The sequence below is a fragment of the Bos taurus genome, chromosome 26, assembly GCF_002263795.3.
Source record: "Bos taurus isolate L1 Dominette 01449 registration number 42190680 breed Hereford chromosome 26, ARS-UCD2.0, whole genome shotgun sequence".
In the NCBI taxonomy this organism is placed as follows: Eukaryota; Metazoa; Chordata; class Mammalia; order Artiodactyla; family Bovidae; genus Bos; species Bos taurus.
This window is the reverse complement of record NC_037353.1, coordinates 32,941,781-32,960,928: the sequence shown is the minus strand read 5'-3', so window position 1 is coordinate 32,960,928 and position 19,148 is coordinate 32,941,781. Positions and strand designations below refer to the sequence as shown.

At 43.5% G+C, this 19,148-nt stretch overlaps 1 protein-coding gene across 8 annotated transcripts in view; it reads right to left on the bottom strand.

The window, feature by feature from the left end:
• Window positions 1–3,044: 3,044 nt before the first annotated feature.
• Window positions 3,045–19,148, bottom strand: part of ACSL5 (acyl-CoA synthetase long chain family member 5) — a 51,458-nt gene continuing 35,354 nt past the window's right edge. For all 8 annotated transcript variants that reach the window (XM_005225737.5, NM_001075650.1, XM_005225739.5 and 5 more), the window contains 15 exon segments: window positions 18,444–18,476; window positions 18,304–18,355; window positions 17,435–17,508; window positions 16,796–16,873; window positions 14,380–14,514; window positions 12,855–12,989; window positions 12,229–12,324; window positions 9,260–9,332; window positions 8,894–8,982; window positions 8,250–8,366; window positions 6,229–6,372; window positions 5,456–5,557; window positions 4,900–4,971; window positions 4,051–4,197; window positions 3,045–3,310 (listed from right to left, as the gene is read on the bottom strand). In XM_005225737.5, coding sequence (XP_005225794.1) covers window positions 4,057–4,197; window positions 4,900–4,971; window positions 5,456–5,557; window positions 6,229–6,372; window positions 8,250–8,366; window positions 8,894–8,982; window positions 9,260–9,332; window positions 12,229–12,324; window positions 12,855–12,989; window positions 14,380–14,514; window positions 16,796–16,873; window positions 17,435–17,508; window positions 18,304–18,355; window positions 18,444–18,476 — 1,341 coding nt within the window. In that variant the 3' untranslated portion in view covers window positions 3,045–3,310; window positions 4,051–4,056.

Below are 19,148 nucleotides of genomic sequence, written 5' to 3'. Positions count from 1 at the left end.
TCCATCTTGCTGCAGATGGCCTTATTTCAGTCTTCTTATGGCTGGGTGATACTCCACTCTTCATTCCACATCTGTACCCATTCATGGACATTTAGGTTGCTTCTGTGTTTTGGCTGTTGTAAATAGTGGTGCTATGAGCATGGGGATGCATGTATCTTTTCAAATTAGAGTTTTCAACTTTTGCAGGTATATGTCCAGGAGTGGGGTTGCTGGATCATGTGGTAACTTAGTTTTTTAAGAAATCTCCGTACTGTTTTATGTAGTGGCTATACCAATTTCCACCAGCAATGTAGGAGGGTTCCTTTTTTCCCGCACCTCCAGCATTTATTATTTGTAGACTTTTTGATGGTGGCCATTCTGATATATGTGAGGAAATACCTCACTGAAGTTTTGATTCCCATTTCCCTGATAATTAGCAGTGTTGAGCGTCTTTTCATGTGCCTGTTGGCCATCTGTATGGAGAAGTGTCTGTTCAGGTCTTCTGCTGTTTTCTGATTGGATTAATTTTAAGCTGTTTCTGTATTTTGGAAATTAATCCCTTTTAGTTTGTATCCTTTGCAAATATTTCCTCCCATTTTTCAGATTGTCTTTTTGTTTTGTTTATGGTTTCCTTTGCTGTGCAAAAGGTTTTAAGTTTAATTGGATCCCACTTGTTTATTTTTGTTCTTCTTTCCATTACTCACTCTAGAAGATGGATTCAAAACAGTATTGCTGTGATCTATATCGAGTGTTCTGTTTTCCTCAAGGAGTTTTATAGGATCCAGTCCTACATTTAGGTCTTTTGATCCATTTTGACTTTAATTTTGTACCTGGTATTTAAGAATGTTCTAATTGCATTCTTTTACATGTAAGCTGTTCAGTTTTCCCGTCACCACTTACTGAAAAGACTGTCTTTTCTCCATTGCATAGTCTTGCCTCCTTTGTCGTAGATTAATTGACCATAGGTGTGTATGAGCTTATTTCTGGACTTCTGTCCTGCTCTGTTAATCTCTCTCTGCGTAGTAGTACCATGCTGGTTTGATTACTGTAGCTTTGTAGTGTATGGGAGTTCCCGTGTGTATTATTTGTTGCTTTTCCCTTGCTGCTTTTAGTATTCTCTTTTTATCTTGAATTTGTGTCATTTTGATGGCACAGAGTCTTGGTGTGTTCCTCTTTGAGTTAACCCTGTATGGGACTCTATGTGCTTTTGGACTTGGCTGATTGATTCCTTTCTCAGATTATGAAAGTTTTTAGCTATTATCTCCTCACTGGTGGGTGGAGATGGACTTTGACCCCATGGTGGACTAGGCTGTGCCTAGGGGCATGTCAGGACAGGACTGTGGGCCCTTTAGTCTTTAGGAAGCCTGTCTCCTGATGGGTATGGCTGTTATCTCCCCAGTTAGTTGTTTGGCTTGAGGCATCCCAGCACTGGAGCCTTCAGGTTGTGGGTGGGGCCAAGTCTTGGTGCAGATGAGCCAATATGGCAGCCACCAGGAGTGTTCACATGGTTGAATGTTCCCTATTATGTCTGCCTCCAGTGTCTGTGTCCCCAGGGTGAGCCACAGCCAGCCGCCTTTTGCCCCTCCAGGAGACTTTCCAAGACCAGCAGGTAGATGTAGCCCAGGCTCCTATCAAATTACTGCTTTTGCCCTGGGTCCCAGTGCACATGAAATTTTGTGTGTACTCTTGAAAAGTGAAGCCTGTATTTCCCCCAGTTTTCTGGGGCTTGTCTTTCTGATGCCAGATCCCTGGGCTGAGGAGCCTGACATGGGGCTCAGGACTCTCTCTTGTAGGAGAACCTCTGCTATATAATTATTCTCCAGTTTGAGGATCGCCCAGCCAAGGGGTATGGGATTTGATTACACCTGCCCTTACGAGTCTGCCCTTACAGCCCAGTCTCACTGTGGTTCCTTCCTTATGTCTTTGGTTGTAGATCTTCTTGGGTAGGTTCCAGTTTTTTCATCAGTGGTGGTTCTGCAGATGGTTGTGATTTTGGTGTGCCCACGAGAGGTGAGCTCAGGGTCTTTCTATATTACACCATCTTGGCCGCTGTCTAGGAGACGTTCAACCCAGTCATGTCTGCTCATGTTCGCTTGAATTGCTCCAAGCCTGAAGCTGATGTGAGTATTTGGTTCTAGGCTGGTGGACTTGGAGGCTTAAAGTCAGGCTCTTTTAAACACAAGAGTAGAATTACAGTAGTCACCTGTTCAAAGAGTAATTCTTTCCAAGGTAGAGAACTTGAGATTGGGGGGTTGGCTTGTGAACACTAACGGAAGGGCACTTGGGGATTCAGCAATGAATGAAAGAGGACTCTGGCCCACTCCAGTGAGGACTAGGGAGGTGGACAGATAGTAAAATATATGTCAGCTGGAATCGTGTATTATGAAGAAAGCAGGTGGGACAGTCTGATGGAGGTGACATTTAAAGCATATGAGGGGACAAGTCGTGTGTCTCTGGGAGCGTCTGCACTTTAGGCAGAACAACAGGCTAGAATGTGCCTGGCATGTCTGAGGACAGGAAGGCAGCTAGTGTGGGTTTAGCTGGAATGACTGAGGGGGTAGTGGGAAAGGAGGTCAAGGAGACAGCAGGAGCTAGGACATGCAGGGAAGCTCATTCCTGCCTTCCCTTCTGTCTCAGTATCCCAGGATAGCTCTTCTGGGCTCAGGGTCTAGAAAGACCAGAAAGGAACACTCTTCAAGACTACATGAATGATAAAGGAGAAAGAGCACCAACTGTGCTCAGCTGGAGTCAGGCTTTGGTATTTTTTTATTCACAGCTGTTGGACAGAAGGCCTGATCCTCAAGGTCATTTCCTTCAGTAGCTATCAAACATGGTGACGTTCTAGAATCACCTAGGGACCTTTAAAAAAATCCCATTGCCCACACTGTACCCCTGGCCAGGTTAACCAGAATCCATGAAGTGTCACACAGGCATTGGTATCTTTTTAAACTCCCAGGTAATTCTAGTACATAGCCAAGTTTGAGAGCCACTAGCTTCCGTGATTGTCAAGGAACCCTTGTCTAAGGCTGACTCTCTTCATGATCCATGAGGAAACACACCACAAATTCAGTTCTCTGCAATAGTTTATTCTTAACACCTTGTATTTTCAGACGATATCAATACGTGTTGAAGGCGGGTAAGGTACAGCAGGAAGTGGAGTCGGGATGAAAGATCAGTCGATTCCTTCCCAGGAGATACGGCTGCTGTGCAGGCTTCATGCCTTCATTCCCAGTTCGGGAGGTTGCTACTCAGTGCTTCCTTCATTTACTGGAAAGCTGCACTTGACGTGGGTTTCAGCTCCTTCACCCACAGCTTCCAGCTCAGCAGCAAACTGTTGGGAATAGATTCGGTCACCAGGTATACTGTGGAAAACACCCTCAGAACATTCTTTTCGGGCACAGTGTCACAGGCCCAGTTTTACATTCTCCCAAACTAGAGACTTTAGGAAATGCTCAGTGGGATCAAATTCTTCCCTTTTGGACACAGACTTTAGTGAACACAGAAGGACATAGAAGAAATCTGTCTCATAAACATGATTAATATTGTTATAGCTTAAAACTCTACTTAATTTTAGGGGTTTTATGAAATAGTTAGAAACTATGTTCTTAAGTTCCTTAGAACTTAAAGGTCTCTTAATTTGAACATTGGAAACTCTAAATATTGAGACCACCAATGAGTTAAGTTAACTATAAAACAAGGAAAAAGTCTCAATGGGTCACTTTGGCCCCTGAACGTTATCACCTATAAAGGCTGGATTTCACAAGGCAGGAACAAAGATTCTGTACGGATGGACCTTGAAGGAAGGTGACTTGATAAAAGCAGTCCTAACACCTAAGATGTCATCTAAGCAACGTTTAAGATGGGAAAGACAAGAGTTATTTAGTTCAAGGCTAAGTCTGAACTAAATAATCTCTAACTGAATATTTTTTAAAAGCCCCAAAATTATGGTTTTATAATTTAGTAGGTAAAACAACAGGAGGAAAGACAAAAAGAAAATGAACGTAAGATTAGTTTTAAATCCACATTCCTACAAGGCAGGATACTTATGGGCCCCTTGCAGCTGTTAAGTACCTTAACCTACTCCTGGGTGTTCTCATACAGACTCTTGATTTGAGTTCCAAAGTGCTTGGCAAGGTCTCCCCGCTTTGCTTTCAAGGTTGGTGTCAAGAGTCCATTTTCAATGGAAAATGGCTCTGGATGTAGATGGATGCATTTGACCTGGAAGAGGTACACACGTACGCACATTTATTAGTGATCCGGGCTGTTCTGCGGAGCCCTTCTAAATGCTATGTGGGACTTCCCTGGTGGTCCAGTGGTTAAGAATCTGCCTGCCAATGCAGGGGACACGGGTTCCATCCCTGGTCTGGGAAGATTCCATATGCGGTGGAGCAACTAAGCCTGTTTCCGTGACCGCTGAGTCCACATGCCACAGCTACTGGAGCCTGTGTGCCCGAAAGCCAGTGCCGCACAACGAGAGGGGCCACCTCCACAGTGGAAAGTCTATCCACCACAACTTGGGAGTAGCCCCACTCGCCGCAACTAGAGGAAGCCCACACAGCAACAGAGACCCAGCTCGGTCAAAACTAAATGAAAAATAAATGCTACGCGAGGAAACTCGAAGAATCTTTTCTCTTACAGAAGTGGCATGATGACGTGGGAGGGTTAGGAGAATAGTAACATATGCCCATTCTCACACTAATAATTTGGGAAAGACATGAGTGGAGAAGGAGAATGAATAATGAACAGCGTAGAGGGACTACAAAAATGAATGCAAAAGTCACTGCCATTTGTCGTCAATGGGTTAACAGTACCACTGAAGTCAGTTCCTTGGAAACTGAACTTCTTGACCCCATTATAAATGCAAACTTGAACACTTTCTAGTGTGACTTGAGAGGGCAGGATAACATGAGTAATACATACCTGTTCAAAGGATTTAAGGCCACCGTCTATCCCAATTTTATGCATGTCTTCTAATATGGCTTTCTTTATAGTCTAGGAATATAAAACATAGCTTAGAGACTGGCTGTTGAAAAAGAGCCTAAAGAAAAGGCTGAGCAGGAACCAATTCAAAACACCAACTAAACTCATCAGGATAAAAGCAGGATGTAGGGGTATGCGCAAGAATGTGTGATATCTAAATGTTGCTCAAAGAAAATAATGAGAAGAAAAAGCAAACCTAAATGGTAACAGGGGTTTTCTCTGGATGGCATTATTTAATTCCTCATTTTCCAATTAATTTTTTCACAATGCACATCTTACTATAAAAAGAATAGTGATTTTGGTAGTTATTTTTAAACTCCACATCCCATCTTCCAGTCTAATAAAACCAGCCAGTACAGACACAGCAAGAGTCTGTTCTTCCAGCGAGGAGGTTCCGGGAAACCGTGGGTGCCCAAGTTGAAGGGTGGGAGAACAGGGAATCCCCCTCCCATGATGGGCCCATGGGTGTGCATAGGCTTTCCTGACTGAGACTTACTTGGTTTTGACACAGTTCTTCAATAGAGCCCTTTACCCCAATCTTGGCTGCAAATGGGGGAAGTGCATCTGGGTCAGGAACCACCACTCCCACTAGGAATGACTGGAAAGGAAATAAAGGCATGTGAACTAGCGCAGCACTGCCCCCTAGTGGGGCAAAGAAGGCAGCGTTACATCTCCCTAATACATGATGGTTCCCAAGCCTGACATTCAGGGCTGGAGTCCCTTGGACAGCAAGATCAAAACAGTCCATCCTAAAGAAAATCAGTCCTGAATATTCATTGGAAGGACTGATGCTGAAGCTGAAGCTCCCTGATGCGAATATCTGACTCCTTGAAAAAGACCCTGATGCTGGGAAAGATTGAAGGCAGGAGGAGAAGGGGACGACAGAGAATGAGATGGTTGGATGGCATCACCGACTCGATGGACATGAGTTTGAGCAAGCTCTGGGAGTTGGTGAAGGACAGGGAAGCCTGGTGTGCTGCAGTCCATGGGGTCACAAAGAGTAGGACATGACTGAGCAACTGAACTGAACGGAATCCTACTATTTTCTCAAAATATATTTCAAACCCTCATGGAACTCTAATCTCATTTTCACACTTAACATCTCTACAAAAATGTTCCATTCAAATGTGATTGTTCAAAAAGAAATGGTGTTCAATATTAAGCTTAAAGCAACTCTGACCTCTGCATATCAATCCTCCCGCACTCCCAAGAAGCCAAGTTTAAGCACAGTGTTTATAAAACTGGTGATTGTTAAGAAATGTATGTTACCTGTAAGCTTTCCCCATGTACAAAAATCTGCGACACCAGACTACTCCTGATGTAGACAGTTTCTATCTTCTCTGGAGCAATGTATTCTCCTTGGGCCAGCTTGAAAATGTTCTTTTTTCGGTCGATGACCTTCAGAGTTCCGTTCTGCAGCAGACAGAAAGACAACAGCATCAGTGTTTCTGAGCCTATTGAGGGATGTCAGTGAAGAGCAAGGTGAAATCAGAGGTAATCTTCCTTTTTTTGTTTTTAATCTTCCCTTTAAAACTTGACCTCTCCATTGACTTTTGGACAATCTTTCATTTCTCTTTTTGGCTTTGGGGAAAGGGGAGGGATGCAGCCTTCCACAAAACCTGTCTATACTGTGTCTGTGAAGAGTCAGTGGGCAGCCTCAGAAAAAGTCCCCTGTACCCACTGGGATTATGCACATGGTTGCCTCATCCAAAAAAGAAATTTTGCAGCTCTTAATATCCAGTAAATTAATTTCCAATTACTTCATTCCAGCACTCTTGGGAACAGGGAAGGTGTTATCTTTTATTTAGACTTTAGAATGATCTTCCCCTCCTTGTCTCCCTTTTCTCTATCGCTTTTAAATCCAGGAGCAGTCTGTACAGCTCCACTGTGCCACTGCTAATCAAACAAGTCAGTAATTGCGCTTGTTAGGACAGGAACAGCCAGGGAGAGCTCTCTGACCAGCCACCAGAGGTCACTTGCAGGTTCTATCTCTGGGCTAATTGATTTGAGGAGCATAGGTTTTTAGGGATTTGAATTGTAGAACTGGAACAAGTGGCAAATACGGTCCACATGATCACACCCGAAATAGGGCAATAGACTGAACCAATCCTGGAACCATCAGCAAGGCCAACTCCAGAAATTAACCACCAGCTCAGCCTAACAGACATTATCTGAAAGTGATGAATAAAGCTCAGCCCTTTATAATTCTAGTGTGAAAACACATCTATTGCCTATACTTTGGGCTTATTAGACCTGAGAACTCTTACCATACAGACACAGACATGTTACCATAATACCCAAATCTATAAAATACATTATTAGGACCAGTGTTCTTGGAGATTTTGTTGTCAAACATTCCTTGAATATCACTTAAATCTTGAGAATATTGAGCAAGAAGGGGGTTTTAAATCTGGTTACGTTCCCACTCCCCCAGCACATAAGAGACAAAAACTTTCCAGAGAGGAAAGCTCATGAAAATTCCCTTCAGGGGTTCTAAGGCACCATCATTACTATGCAAGAATTTCCTCTCTTCCTAGGAAAACAGATGGGGTTTACAGAGACTACTTACTGCTGATGTTTTGTCAGCAAGCTATGATTTAAAGACAGTCTCAGTCTGCTTTCACCAAGAGAGGCTGTGAAGGTCACTGAGAGGCAAAAACTAGTCTCTGCATACACCTGGCTTAGAAATCCTGCCCCCTCATTTTGATGTGTCTGCATATTAAGTGGGGGAAAAAATATGTATCCCTATAAAAGGCAAACACTACAGGCCCATGGAGTTATCTTGAGTTTTTTCTGCCACAAGAAGAGTAAAACTCACAACAACAACAAAATACATTACTACACTTCTTTGGAAAAGTCACCAAATTTTTCCCTATCTTTGAGCAAGTCATTCATGGTATCCAGGCTTCCCTGGGATCTCAGTTGGTAAAGAATCTGCCTGCAATGCAGGAGATGCCGGTTGGATTCCTGGGTCAGGAAGATCCCCTGGAGAAGGGAAAGAAAGGTACCCACTCCAGTATTCTTGGGCTTTCCTGGTAGCACAGATGGTGGTAAAGAATCTGCCTGCAATGCAGGAGACTTGGGTTCAATCCCTGGGTTGGGATGATCCCCTGGAGAAAGGAATGGCAACCCACTCCAGTATTCTTGCCTGGAGAATTCCATGGACAGAGGAGCCTGGCAGGCTACAGTCCATGGGGTTGCAAAGAGTCGGACATGACTGAGCGACTTTCATTTTGAGCAAGTCTATTCCCTCGTTAAGGGACACCCAGAAGTTTTGAAGAAACACTCACCGGGAGCCAGCGACCAATGTCTCCTGTGTGAAGCCAGCCATCCTTGTCCAAGGTTTCCTGTGTCTTCTCGGGCTCCTTCAGGTATCCTTTGAACACGTTGTGGCCCCTGATGCAGATCTGTACAGAAGTTGGGAGGCGATGGTGACAACAGCAAAGGCTGCTACAAACACCTACTCCCGCCTTTCATCTTTTTTTTTCCTGCCACCTTGATTCATTTGACGCTTCCACTATACGTATGAGGAACACTGGCTTCCCTAGTGGGTCAGATGGTAAAGGATCTGCCTGCAATGTGGGGAACACGAGTTCAATCCCTGGGTTGGGATTGAAGATCTCCTGGAGCAGGGAATGGCTATCCACTCTAGTATTCTTGCCTGGAGAATGCCATGGACAGAGGAGACTGGTGAGCTACAGTCCATGGGGTTGCAAAGAGTCGGACACAACTGATTGACTAATACCAATGACACTAATGAAGAGCGCCGGATTTTAATTTCTATTGTGGGGGACAAAGTTAGACTCCAAGACAGTGAAGTCCTAAAATTCTCGAAAGAACCAAACACAAACTTGCTCACAAGTGTGTGCTTTTTCTGATACACACATCCCCACCACGATTATGTAAAAAGGACTGCTGGGCACAGCCTACTTGCCTCTCCTTCATTGTTCACGGCAAAGTAGTTCATATCAGGTACATCTTCCAGCTTCACATGATTGCAAGCCATGGGGACTCCAACGTGGCCTAGAACACACCACAATGAATCAGCCAGGATACTGGGAAATGGTGATAACTCCAGCCATGTTTGAGAGATATTTATGGATTAACTCTAGAAGAATAAAACTGAAAAGTCATTTGGCAGTGCCAGACAGTCGAGATAGAAAAGCCTGGACCAACCCTTAGATTTAGGATCTGCCACATTCATCCAGAGTATTGAGGCTATCTAAACACCCAAATCCTAGTTTATCTAGAACTGTTCACCCAGCCATTGCACCCACTGTCCAGTAAACAAAGAACCTACCTGATTTCCAATCCCCAGGTAATGTAACTGTACAGCCAGCAGTGCATTCTGTTTGACCATAAGCTTCAAACACCTGTGTGAACCAAAGAAGGGCTTTGAGAGTTACTCAAGATACAGCAGGAGCTGGCCATGCCCTATGGCCAGACATGAAGAAAGCAAGGTGTCTGAGAGCTGGAGGACACTTAGTGTCCTAAAACCTTGGATTCGTGAGAGCCTGAGCTGCTGGGTCTTTGCAATTGTGGATTCACTAAAAAACCAAAAGGGTCCAGAAATTGACCAAAGTATGGAAACATACTATACTTCGGGAAATGTGGCACTACAAGCTGATGGGGAAAAGAGAGTTATTCATTAAGTGACATGCAATCCAATGGCAACTGGACTTGAACCTAGGCAAGGGCATGCTACTGAAGGAGCTAAAGAAAGTGAGAAGTATCTTTTAAGGGAAATAGCTATGGTGTAGAACAGGGGTTGGCAAACTTCTGTATATAAGACCAGAGAGTGAATATATTTGACTGTACGAGCCATTTGGTCTCTATGTCAATGACTCATCTCTGCCAATATAGCACCAAAGTGGCAGTAGACAATACATAAATAAATAAGTATGGCTGTGTTCCACCAAGACTTTATTTACAAATAGAGGGAACAGGCCAGATTTGGTCTGTAGCACAGACCAACTGCTGGTATAAAGGATAACCTTGACTGGAGAGGGGCTGTGGGAGAAACACACGCACAGTCTGAAGTGGAGATGGGGTCTGTCCCAGGCAGAGCTGCTGGAAGAGAGGAAGGCATTTCTGGGAGGGATATGACATAGGGCCTTCTGATCTATGGGTGTTAGGAGCTGAGGGAAAGGAAGGAAAGGAAGAAAGAGGAACTCTGGCCTTGGCATCAATTCAGAATCTGTTGTGAAGACAGTTATACACATAGGTGGTACTTGATGAGGACAAGGCTGTTTGCTTCATTCATACTGTGCGTGTTGGCTGAAAGAATGAACTAGTTAGCCATCGAGGGGGAAAATATGAGACTATCTGTACTCAAGCCCTTTTACTAAATTCCAGATGGAGCAGAGACTTAATTGAAAAAGGTAAAACCACAAGGTTACCAGAAAATCTGGGTGAAAACAGTTTTATGCAATATTGAGGGTTGGGTCAGGAAGCCTAAGGTCTAAGCTCTTATAAAACCACATAAAAAAGGTGACTCAGTGCAAAAACATTTAAAACTTTTATCTAGCAATACACAGCGCAAAAGATGAGACTAGGACATACACTTGTAACACAACAAAGATTGATTTTATTACTATTCGAATTCTTAGAAAGCAAGGTGAAAGAGAACCAAACTCTCCTTTGCTCTTTTTTCTATGAGGAGGTAATGTAGTAATTCATGAAAGCAATACAAGTGCCAGTAAACAATAGAAAGGATGTTTAGGGACTTCCCTGGTGGTCTAGTGGTTAAGACTCTGCACTTTCAATGCAGAGGTCTTGGGTTCAGTCCCTGATTGGGGAACTAAGATCTGCGTGCCTCATAGTGCAGCCAAACACACAAAACCCCACAAATACTATTAAATACATCTGTGACTGTTCAATGCGATGAAGGCAAGGGAAAAAAGAGCCCCCCAAAAGATATTTGGTGTTAATAAAAGAAACAAAGCTGTAATAAGATTTTTCAAGTATCTATTTGGCTAAGATTTAAATGACTGAAAACATCTATCACTAGCAAGAAGGTGGGGCTATCAGGACTTGTGCTTTATTTGCAGGAATGTATAAGAAAGACAAGATCCTTCTGAGGAAGTGTGAGCATTAACATTAACATGTAAAAAAAACTCATATACTTTGGCCCAATAATTCCCACTTGCAAAGATTTATCCTAAATTGATAGTTGCATAAATATGCACAAATATCCTTATCATCTCATTGATTATAACAGCAAAAAAAAAAAATGATGTCTATCAATAGGAAACTGGGTTTCCTAGGTAGCACAAGTGTAAAGAATCCACCTGCCAATGCAGGAAATGTAAGAAACACAGGTTCAATCCCTGGGTTGGGAAGATCCCCTGGAGGAGGGCATGACAATCCAGTCCAGTATTCTTGCCTAAAGAACCCCATGGACAGAGGAGGCTGGTTGGCTACAGTTCATAGGGTCTTTAAGAGTCAAGAGTTGGACACGACTGAAATGACTTAACACGCATCAACAGGAGACTAGTTATTTGGGTACATTCAATAAATGATTACAAAACCATTAAAATGATGTTTATTTGACTAGGATCAATATGGACGGGGCGAGCACTGCTTAACAAGTATATTAGAACACGGATGTCATTTTTTAAAGATGATGCTCCATTTATAGTTATTATAAAACATCAGATGTATTTCCCATATAACAATATCCTCTAACTCACTTTGCACCTAACGGTTTGTACCTCTTACCCTCCTACCCCTAAATTGCCCTTACCTACCACTTGGACTTTGTTCTCTGTATCTGTGAGCCTGATTCTTTTTTATTACATTCACTAGTCTGTTGCATTTTTTAGATTCCACACATAAGTGACGTCACATAGAATTTGTCTTTGTCTGATTCATTTCACTTGGCATAATGCCCTCCAAGCCCATTCACACTGCTGCAAATGGCAAAGTTTTGTTAACATTGATGCTGTTTGTGTCAAGGTTTCTGTATACAGATGCATTAAGCAGTGACTGGAAGGATATTTTCTCTTGACTTTGAGTTTCTGGCTGACTTTCTCCTTGGCACTTTTCATTTGTGTTTTCATTTTTATTTAAATAGTGAGTTTTACTCGTGCAAAAGTGAAATTAGCTATCATCCCAAAAAGGTGCCTATTGCCTGAATGGGAAGGAAAGAAGAGGTGATGTATGGATATATATAACGAATTCACTTTGCTGTACAGCATAAACTAACACAACATTGTAAAGCACCTACACCCTAATAAAAATTTTTTTTAAAAAAAGTACTTGGCCTACCAGACATCCCAGTGCTGCCCGGAGGAACGTCAAGACGGGAGGTGAGATGGGGGCAGCTCCGGTGATCAGTAACCGAACCTTCCCACCCAGGCTTTCCTGTTTAATAGAAACAAAAGACCCGCTGAAAACTATTCCCTCGGCTTTAGTCTCCTGCATTGCAAAATGGGCAGAATAGCCTACTTATCCAGTGTTGTCATAAGGATTAAACTCATTAATTCACACAGCACTTAGAAAGGGTCCATCATTGTAGAAAAGAACTTAAAGTGTTGGCTCTTATGGTAACCACCATCCACAGCGGGAACCAGACCTGCATTTTTTTTTTTTTTTTTTACATTTCCTCAGGTAATTTGTATTGTTGGATCTTTCAAATTACTTAGGACTCTCAACAGACCACCCAAGAGAATGAAAGAGCTAGAACCTAAGAAAAATCCACTTTCTGTATTTCAGCCAAATCCCTTTAGTGACAACGTTGTCTGAGAGAGATCTCAAAAGGCTGAGTGAACGCAGAAAGTGCCAAAGGGTCTCCAGTTAAAGAGACGCTTGACCATCAAAGGAAAAGCAAAGTATGCTGAAGCTGAGGGCAGCCCAGACACATACCTGGCTCCATCAGGATCTACCCAGCATACCTGGATCTTTCCAAAGATGAGCTTGTCCCACAGACTGTCACGTCTGATGATACCCCTTTTCACTTCACGGAATTTACTGGCAACAGCTAAGTTCAACAAGAACTTCTTCAAGGGTGTCTTGGCTTCATTTTGTACCTGCAGGAGTGAGAGGAGTGACAGCTCCTCTTAGTTGGAAACCTACTGGATACTCACCAAAGCCATTCATCAACAAACAAGAGATAGCGCTTCCTAGCATCAAAAGCGGAGAAGGCAATGGCAGCCCACTCCAGTACTCTTGCCTGGAGAATCCCATGGACGGAGGAGCCTGGTAGGCTGCAGTCTACGGGGTTGCTGAGGGTCGGACATGACTGAGCGACTTCACTTTCACTTTTCACTTTCATGCCTTGGAGAAGGAAATGGCAACCCACTCCAGTGTTCTTGCCTGGAGAATCCCAGGGACGGGGGAGCCTGGTGGGCTGCCGTCTATGGGGTCGCACAGAGTTGGACACGACTGAAGTGACTTAGCAGCAGCAGCAGCAGCATCAAAAGAAAGTGACTCTTATTCATGCACTGGTATGCTGAATAATGATGAAAGTTCATGCTAACAAAGAAGTGAAGTTCATACACACACACAAAGCTCCAGCTCCTCCAAATTCCTTGTCCTTAGCAAAAAACCTTGACAATTAATACAGCATGTCCCCAAAAGGTAGCATCTATCTACAAAGTTACCCGGGAGTACTGATGAAACAGCTGATTCTGTACCTGTTAGGGCTTTTGATTTAGGATCATATGTATGTATGTTATATAGTATCATAATATTACAAAGAAAATTTTTCACTGACCAGTTTTGAAGGTCACTGGGGCACCAGTGCATTATTTTCAAGACTGATAAATAAAGGGGGAAAAAATCAAATATTTGTGCCTTCCTGGAAGACTCTCAGCTAATGAAGGCAAGAGAAATGCTTGGATTAGAAAAATCACCATTTTCCTAACCTTAATGAAAAACAGAGCAGAGATCAATAACAGCTAAATCTGTCATGAGGCCATGAAATTTTGGCTCATCTCCTTATTAGACCTGACTCTGGACAAGCTATTTAACCTCCAAGGTTCAGTCTCATCATCTGTAAATTAGGGATAATAAACGTTGGTGTGATTTCCTGGGTTTTTGTAGGAATGAAATGATGGAATGTATATGAAAATTTACCATGGGCTTAGCACCTCAGCAAGAAGCACCCTAACCAGCAGGTGTTATGGAACCAGAATAACAATTTCCAAGTCAGCTGAATTTTGAGAGGTTCCTCAAGTCTCTGAATTAATCTGTTTCTCCATATCACATCCAAGTAATCTCATCCAGAGGAAAGGGGGTTTCATTTGTACGATTTTTCATGGCTGCATTTGTAAGTGTGGCTGTAAGTGGATGCTGGTGGGGTGGGGGTGAGGGTGGAGCTGGAGCACAGTTCCTAGCAACACAGAGTCTCTAGGAGCTGTAGTCAGGCCTAAAGCCCTGCACAGCTCAGGGCCAGCCCAGCAGAAGCAAGGTAAGTACCTTATCATAGACCTTGTTAAGGAGTCGAGGCACTGTGGGGAACAATGTGGGCTTCAGGGTCCTCATGTCGTCAGGCAGCAGCCGAATGTCTCCTTGGAAGAATCCGACTTTGGCTCCATAAGAGAACACGATGACCTAAAAGCAAAACCAGAGCGTGGGGCTCAGAGCCAAAGAACCTCTTTGAGTCGGGTCTGTTTGGGACAAAATTAAGGACATCCAATGGGCACTTTGATGTGAAGAGTTGACTCATTGGAAAACACCCTGATGCTGGAAGACTGAAGGCAAAAGGAGAAGGGGGTGGCATAGGATGAGATGGCTAGATAGCATCACCGACTCAATGGACTTGATTTTGAGCAAACTCTGGGAGACAGTGAAGGACAGGGAAGGCTGGCAGGTGGCAGTCCATGGGGTCTCAAAGAGTCAGATACTACTTAGTGACTGAACAGCAACAAAAATGCACACTTTTCTCTGGACCCCCTCACCCCTGACACTTCATGTACCCAGAACTCTGAGACCCTACTCCCTAGACAGGATGACACTCACCTCTGCTGAGGTGGCAGGACAGGTAAGTCAGATTGTGAGGCTGCAGGCCCACCCCTATTCCACCCATGGCTCTGGGTGAGTGTCTAAGGCATCGTTTCTAAGAGCCCGTTCATTACATAGCACTAAGAAAAAAGCACTCAAACTAGAACACGCCTACAGTGGTTAAGACCATCTCAATTTCAGAAGTGATAAAATGTGAAAACTCCCGAAGTTTTCACGTATATTCACGAAATATACATCAAGGCTGTATATTGTCACCCTGCTTATATAACTTATATGCAGAGTGCATCATATGAAATGCCAGCTGGATGGAACACAAGCTGGAATCAAGATTGCCAGGAGAAATATCAATAACCTCAGATACACAGATGACACCACCCTTACAGCTGAAAGTGAAGAACTAAAGAGCCTCTTGATGAAAGCAAAAGAAGAGAGTGAAAAAGTTGGCTTAAAACTCATCATTCAGAAAACTAAGATCATGGCATCCGGTCCCATCACTTCATGACAAATAGATGGGGAAACAATGGAAACAGTGAGAGAGAGAGACTTTATTTTTTGGGGCTCCAAAATCACTGCAGATGGTGATTGCAACCATGAAATTAAAAGATGCTTGCTCCTTGGAAGAAAAGCTATGACCAACCTAGACAGCAAATTTAAAAGCAGAGACATTACTTTGCCAACAAAGGTCTGTCTAGTCAAAGCTATGGTTTTTCCAGTAGTCATGTTTGGATGTGACAGTTGGACTATAAAGAAAACTGAGCACCAAAGAATTGATGCTTTTGAACCGTGGTGTTGGAGAAGCCTCTTGAGAGTCCCTTGGACTGCAAGGAGATCCAACAAGTCAATCCTAAGGGAAATCAGTCCTGAATATTCATTGGAAGGACTGATGCTGAAACTGAAGCTCCAATACTTTGGCCACCTGATGCGAAGAACTGACTCATTGGAAAAGACCCTGATGCTGGGAAAGATTGAAGACAGGAGGAGAAGGGGACGACAGAGGATGAGATGGTTGGATGGTATCATGAGTTTGATGGACATGGATGGACTCGATGGACATGAGTTTGAGCAAGCTCCAGGAGTTGGTGATGGACAGGGAAGCCTGGAGTGCTGCAGTCCATGAGGTCACAGAGTCGGACACAACTGAGCAACTGAACTGACTGAAAATGTGAAAAACACGCTGATTAGAATTAATATTATATTAATCAGATATCAGCACTTTAACCCAAGGAACCGAATCTTCCATTTTAGCATTTCATGTACCAACAGATAAGCTGGTTGAAGAGGTATTTAAGCAGGGATCAGAGAGGGGACTTTCCATCCCTAATGACACCTGTGTTTTTGCTTTTGGTTCTCAAGCCAGCCTCAGAATAGCCTGAAAAGCTAGATGACCACTCACAGAAGACCAGCTCTTCTCCAGTGCAGGTGCCATGTCAGCAGCTCCCCCTGACACACTCTGGACACCTTATCTGGATCAAAGTTTCCTTCTTCGCCCCTCTGTGGGGAACTTCCTTTTCGTTAAGCCTAGATCTTTTCAAAACCTCTAGCCCAAAGAAAAGAAAAAACAATGCCTCATCTCCCCGCGCAGGATAGATGTAAGCTCCCGGCTATGAGCTCCAAGGATTTGCCGGCACCCTGTGTGAAAGCAGGAGCAAGCATTCACCCCATGGGATACAGACAGACTCCACACAGGAAGACTCTGCAACAGGTTAGGGGTGACGCCAAGATTAGGACTCAGCTGTGACAACTCCCTGCTGCCCGTGCCCTCACGTTAAATAGTAGATTGCAAATGTTGCAGAGCTGCCCTTGGAATAAATGTGGGACCAGCAAGTCAGGACCCTCTTTTCACACACCTGCTAGGAATATAGGATCTTACCTGTACAATCCTTTCAAACATATGAGCCAAGGGGAGGTAGGATATACACACGTCCTCAGGATTGGGCTCAAAAACACCCTAGAGATCAGGAAATGGAAAAGAGACAACAATGGGTTAATGTCAATTTCCTCTTCCAAAGAGGATTTAAACACTTCTTTCTAGGACTGCTGCATACAGCTGTGCAGATGTGCCCTGTGTAAATCTAAGGGCTGCTCTAACTGCATTGAGTGTGGAGATCTGCAGTGACCCTAACACAGCAAAACTCTATGGGACTTCCCCAGAGGTCCAGTGGTTAAGACTTCACCTTCCAATGCAGAGGGTGTGAGTTCTACCCCTGGTCAGGGAGCTGAGATCCCATGTACCTTGTAGCCCCCCAAAAATCAAAACATAAAACAGAACCAATACTATAACACATTCGATAAAAACTTTAAAAATGGTCCAGATTAAAAAATATATATATATATATATATATTAATAAATAAATAAAAGGGCAAAACTCCAGACAAAGATGTACTGGTATTCATCCACACTCAGGCCTTCAATCAGTTTTTTCCCTCTCTGCCTCCTCTCACTTTAAGATTAAAATCTTACGACAGATTTACATTTTAATGAGGGCCTTGTTTTCAATTGACCACTGACCTCCATACATTTGAGAAAACCAGAAGCATTGGAAACAATATTTGCATGGGTTAACATGGCTCCTTTGGGATCACCTGTAGGAAACAAGAGGTGGGAAGATGCAGTAAGTGACTAACAGGTTGTCTCTGGCATTGAAATGAGAAGCTACATTCATTTGGTTCCGTTCCATGGAGCCGAGAACTTCTTCTGTCCCCGGGTCTTTTTATGAATGGTGTAAATGACTCTGCTTATGAATGACTGATACCCCCAGAAACGCTACTCTGACTGCATTATTATGCTACTCTGACTGCTACCACACAGGGCACAGCCGCAGTCTCAGATAGCAACAAAAAAGAATCCAAGTGGCCCCCACCCTGCCTTGTGCTGTTTTCATGTTGAAGACTTCAGATCTAACAATATTACCTAGCCATCACTTTATAAACGGGGTACAGTGGAATGGCTATGACTTCTAGATTATTATGGTTCAAATTAAAAGTTACTAAGAGTTCTAATAGCTAGGTAGCTACATAGAGGGGGAGAAAGAGAACACGGAATGATCTGTTTAAATCTACCACTGGGCTATCTTGATTGAGTGAAGCCATTCAAGTGATGTTGAGAGAGTGGTAGGCTGGGGGAGGAAGTTGACTTTATAAAGCCATCTTAAAGGCCCTTCCATTCCATACATGTAAACTGCTCCTGGTTGTTCATTGAAATGTGTTTGCTTATGCTTGGGTTTTTCTAAGTGGGCAACCATATTCAGAAGTCTTAGATTATAAGTCCCTTGTAAAGGGCTGCTTGTAAAGTATATTTACCAGCCCACCAGTGGTCAGTGACTCAAGCCACGTTTTTGGCCAACTAGGGGCATGTGGGGCAACTTCCTGGGCACTGACCTGTGGTCCCACTGGTAAAGCAAATGATGCTGAGATCTTCTGGTGCAGGAGGCTGGAGAGGGAAGCATAAGGGCTTAGTCTACTGTGAGCTTTGAGAGCTGAAGATGGCAAGACTCAAGATCAGGCAGAAGAAAACTTACCACGGGTTTTCTGAAGTTCTCTTTGCCTAAATTCTGCATGAACAGAAAAGCAAGAAAGACATTAGTTGAGATAGACAGTCTTAGGACAAATACAGTCCTTTTTTCCTTTTGCATGTGAACACCTCTGCAGGAATACAACCCAAATTCCAACCCAGGTCAGGCCCAAAAGCCAACATTCAGGCACAATGGAAGCCTCGGGGTAGAGTATAAGTTCTCTATAATACCAACTTATGAGGGCAGATCCCAAATGTCCAAACTTCCCATCAGACTCTCAAGGTTCAGTCTTCCAGGACCATTGCTAAATCATTTTAAATAAAATGAATAATTGACATTTCAAGGCTTACTGCACATTATATTACTGCCCTGAGCACTTTATGTTCTCTCATTAACTCTTTAAATCTCCTTTGTGAAGTAGGGATGGTTTCATCTTCATGTTACAGAGGGGGAAAAGAAGATGTGGTGCAACTGGCCCCAGGTCACATAACTAATGGATGTGGAGCTAGAAGGTGAACCCAGGAAGCCTGGTTCCAGGATCACCCCCCTCTAACTACTTCTGTATTTATAAATTCTCTACTTGGAAGTCTGTCTGCTGGCCACAGACCTTCCTCCCCCACTGGCAGGCTTTCTGAGTTGTCTTGGGGAAATGATTCCCATAGCTTAATAGCATGAGTGTAATTGACTCCTCCCCTGCCACCTCTGGAGGAC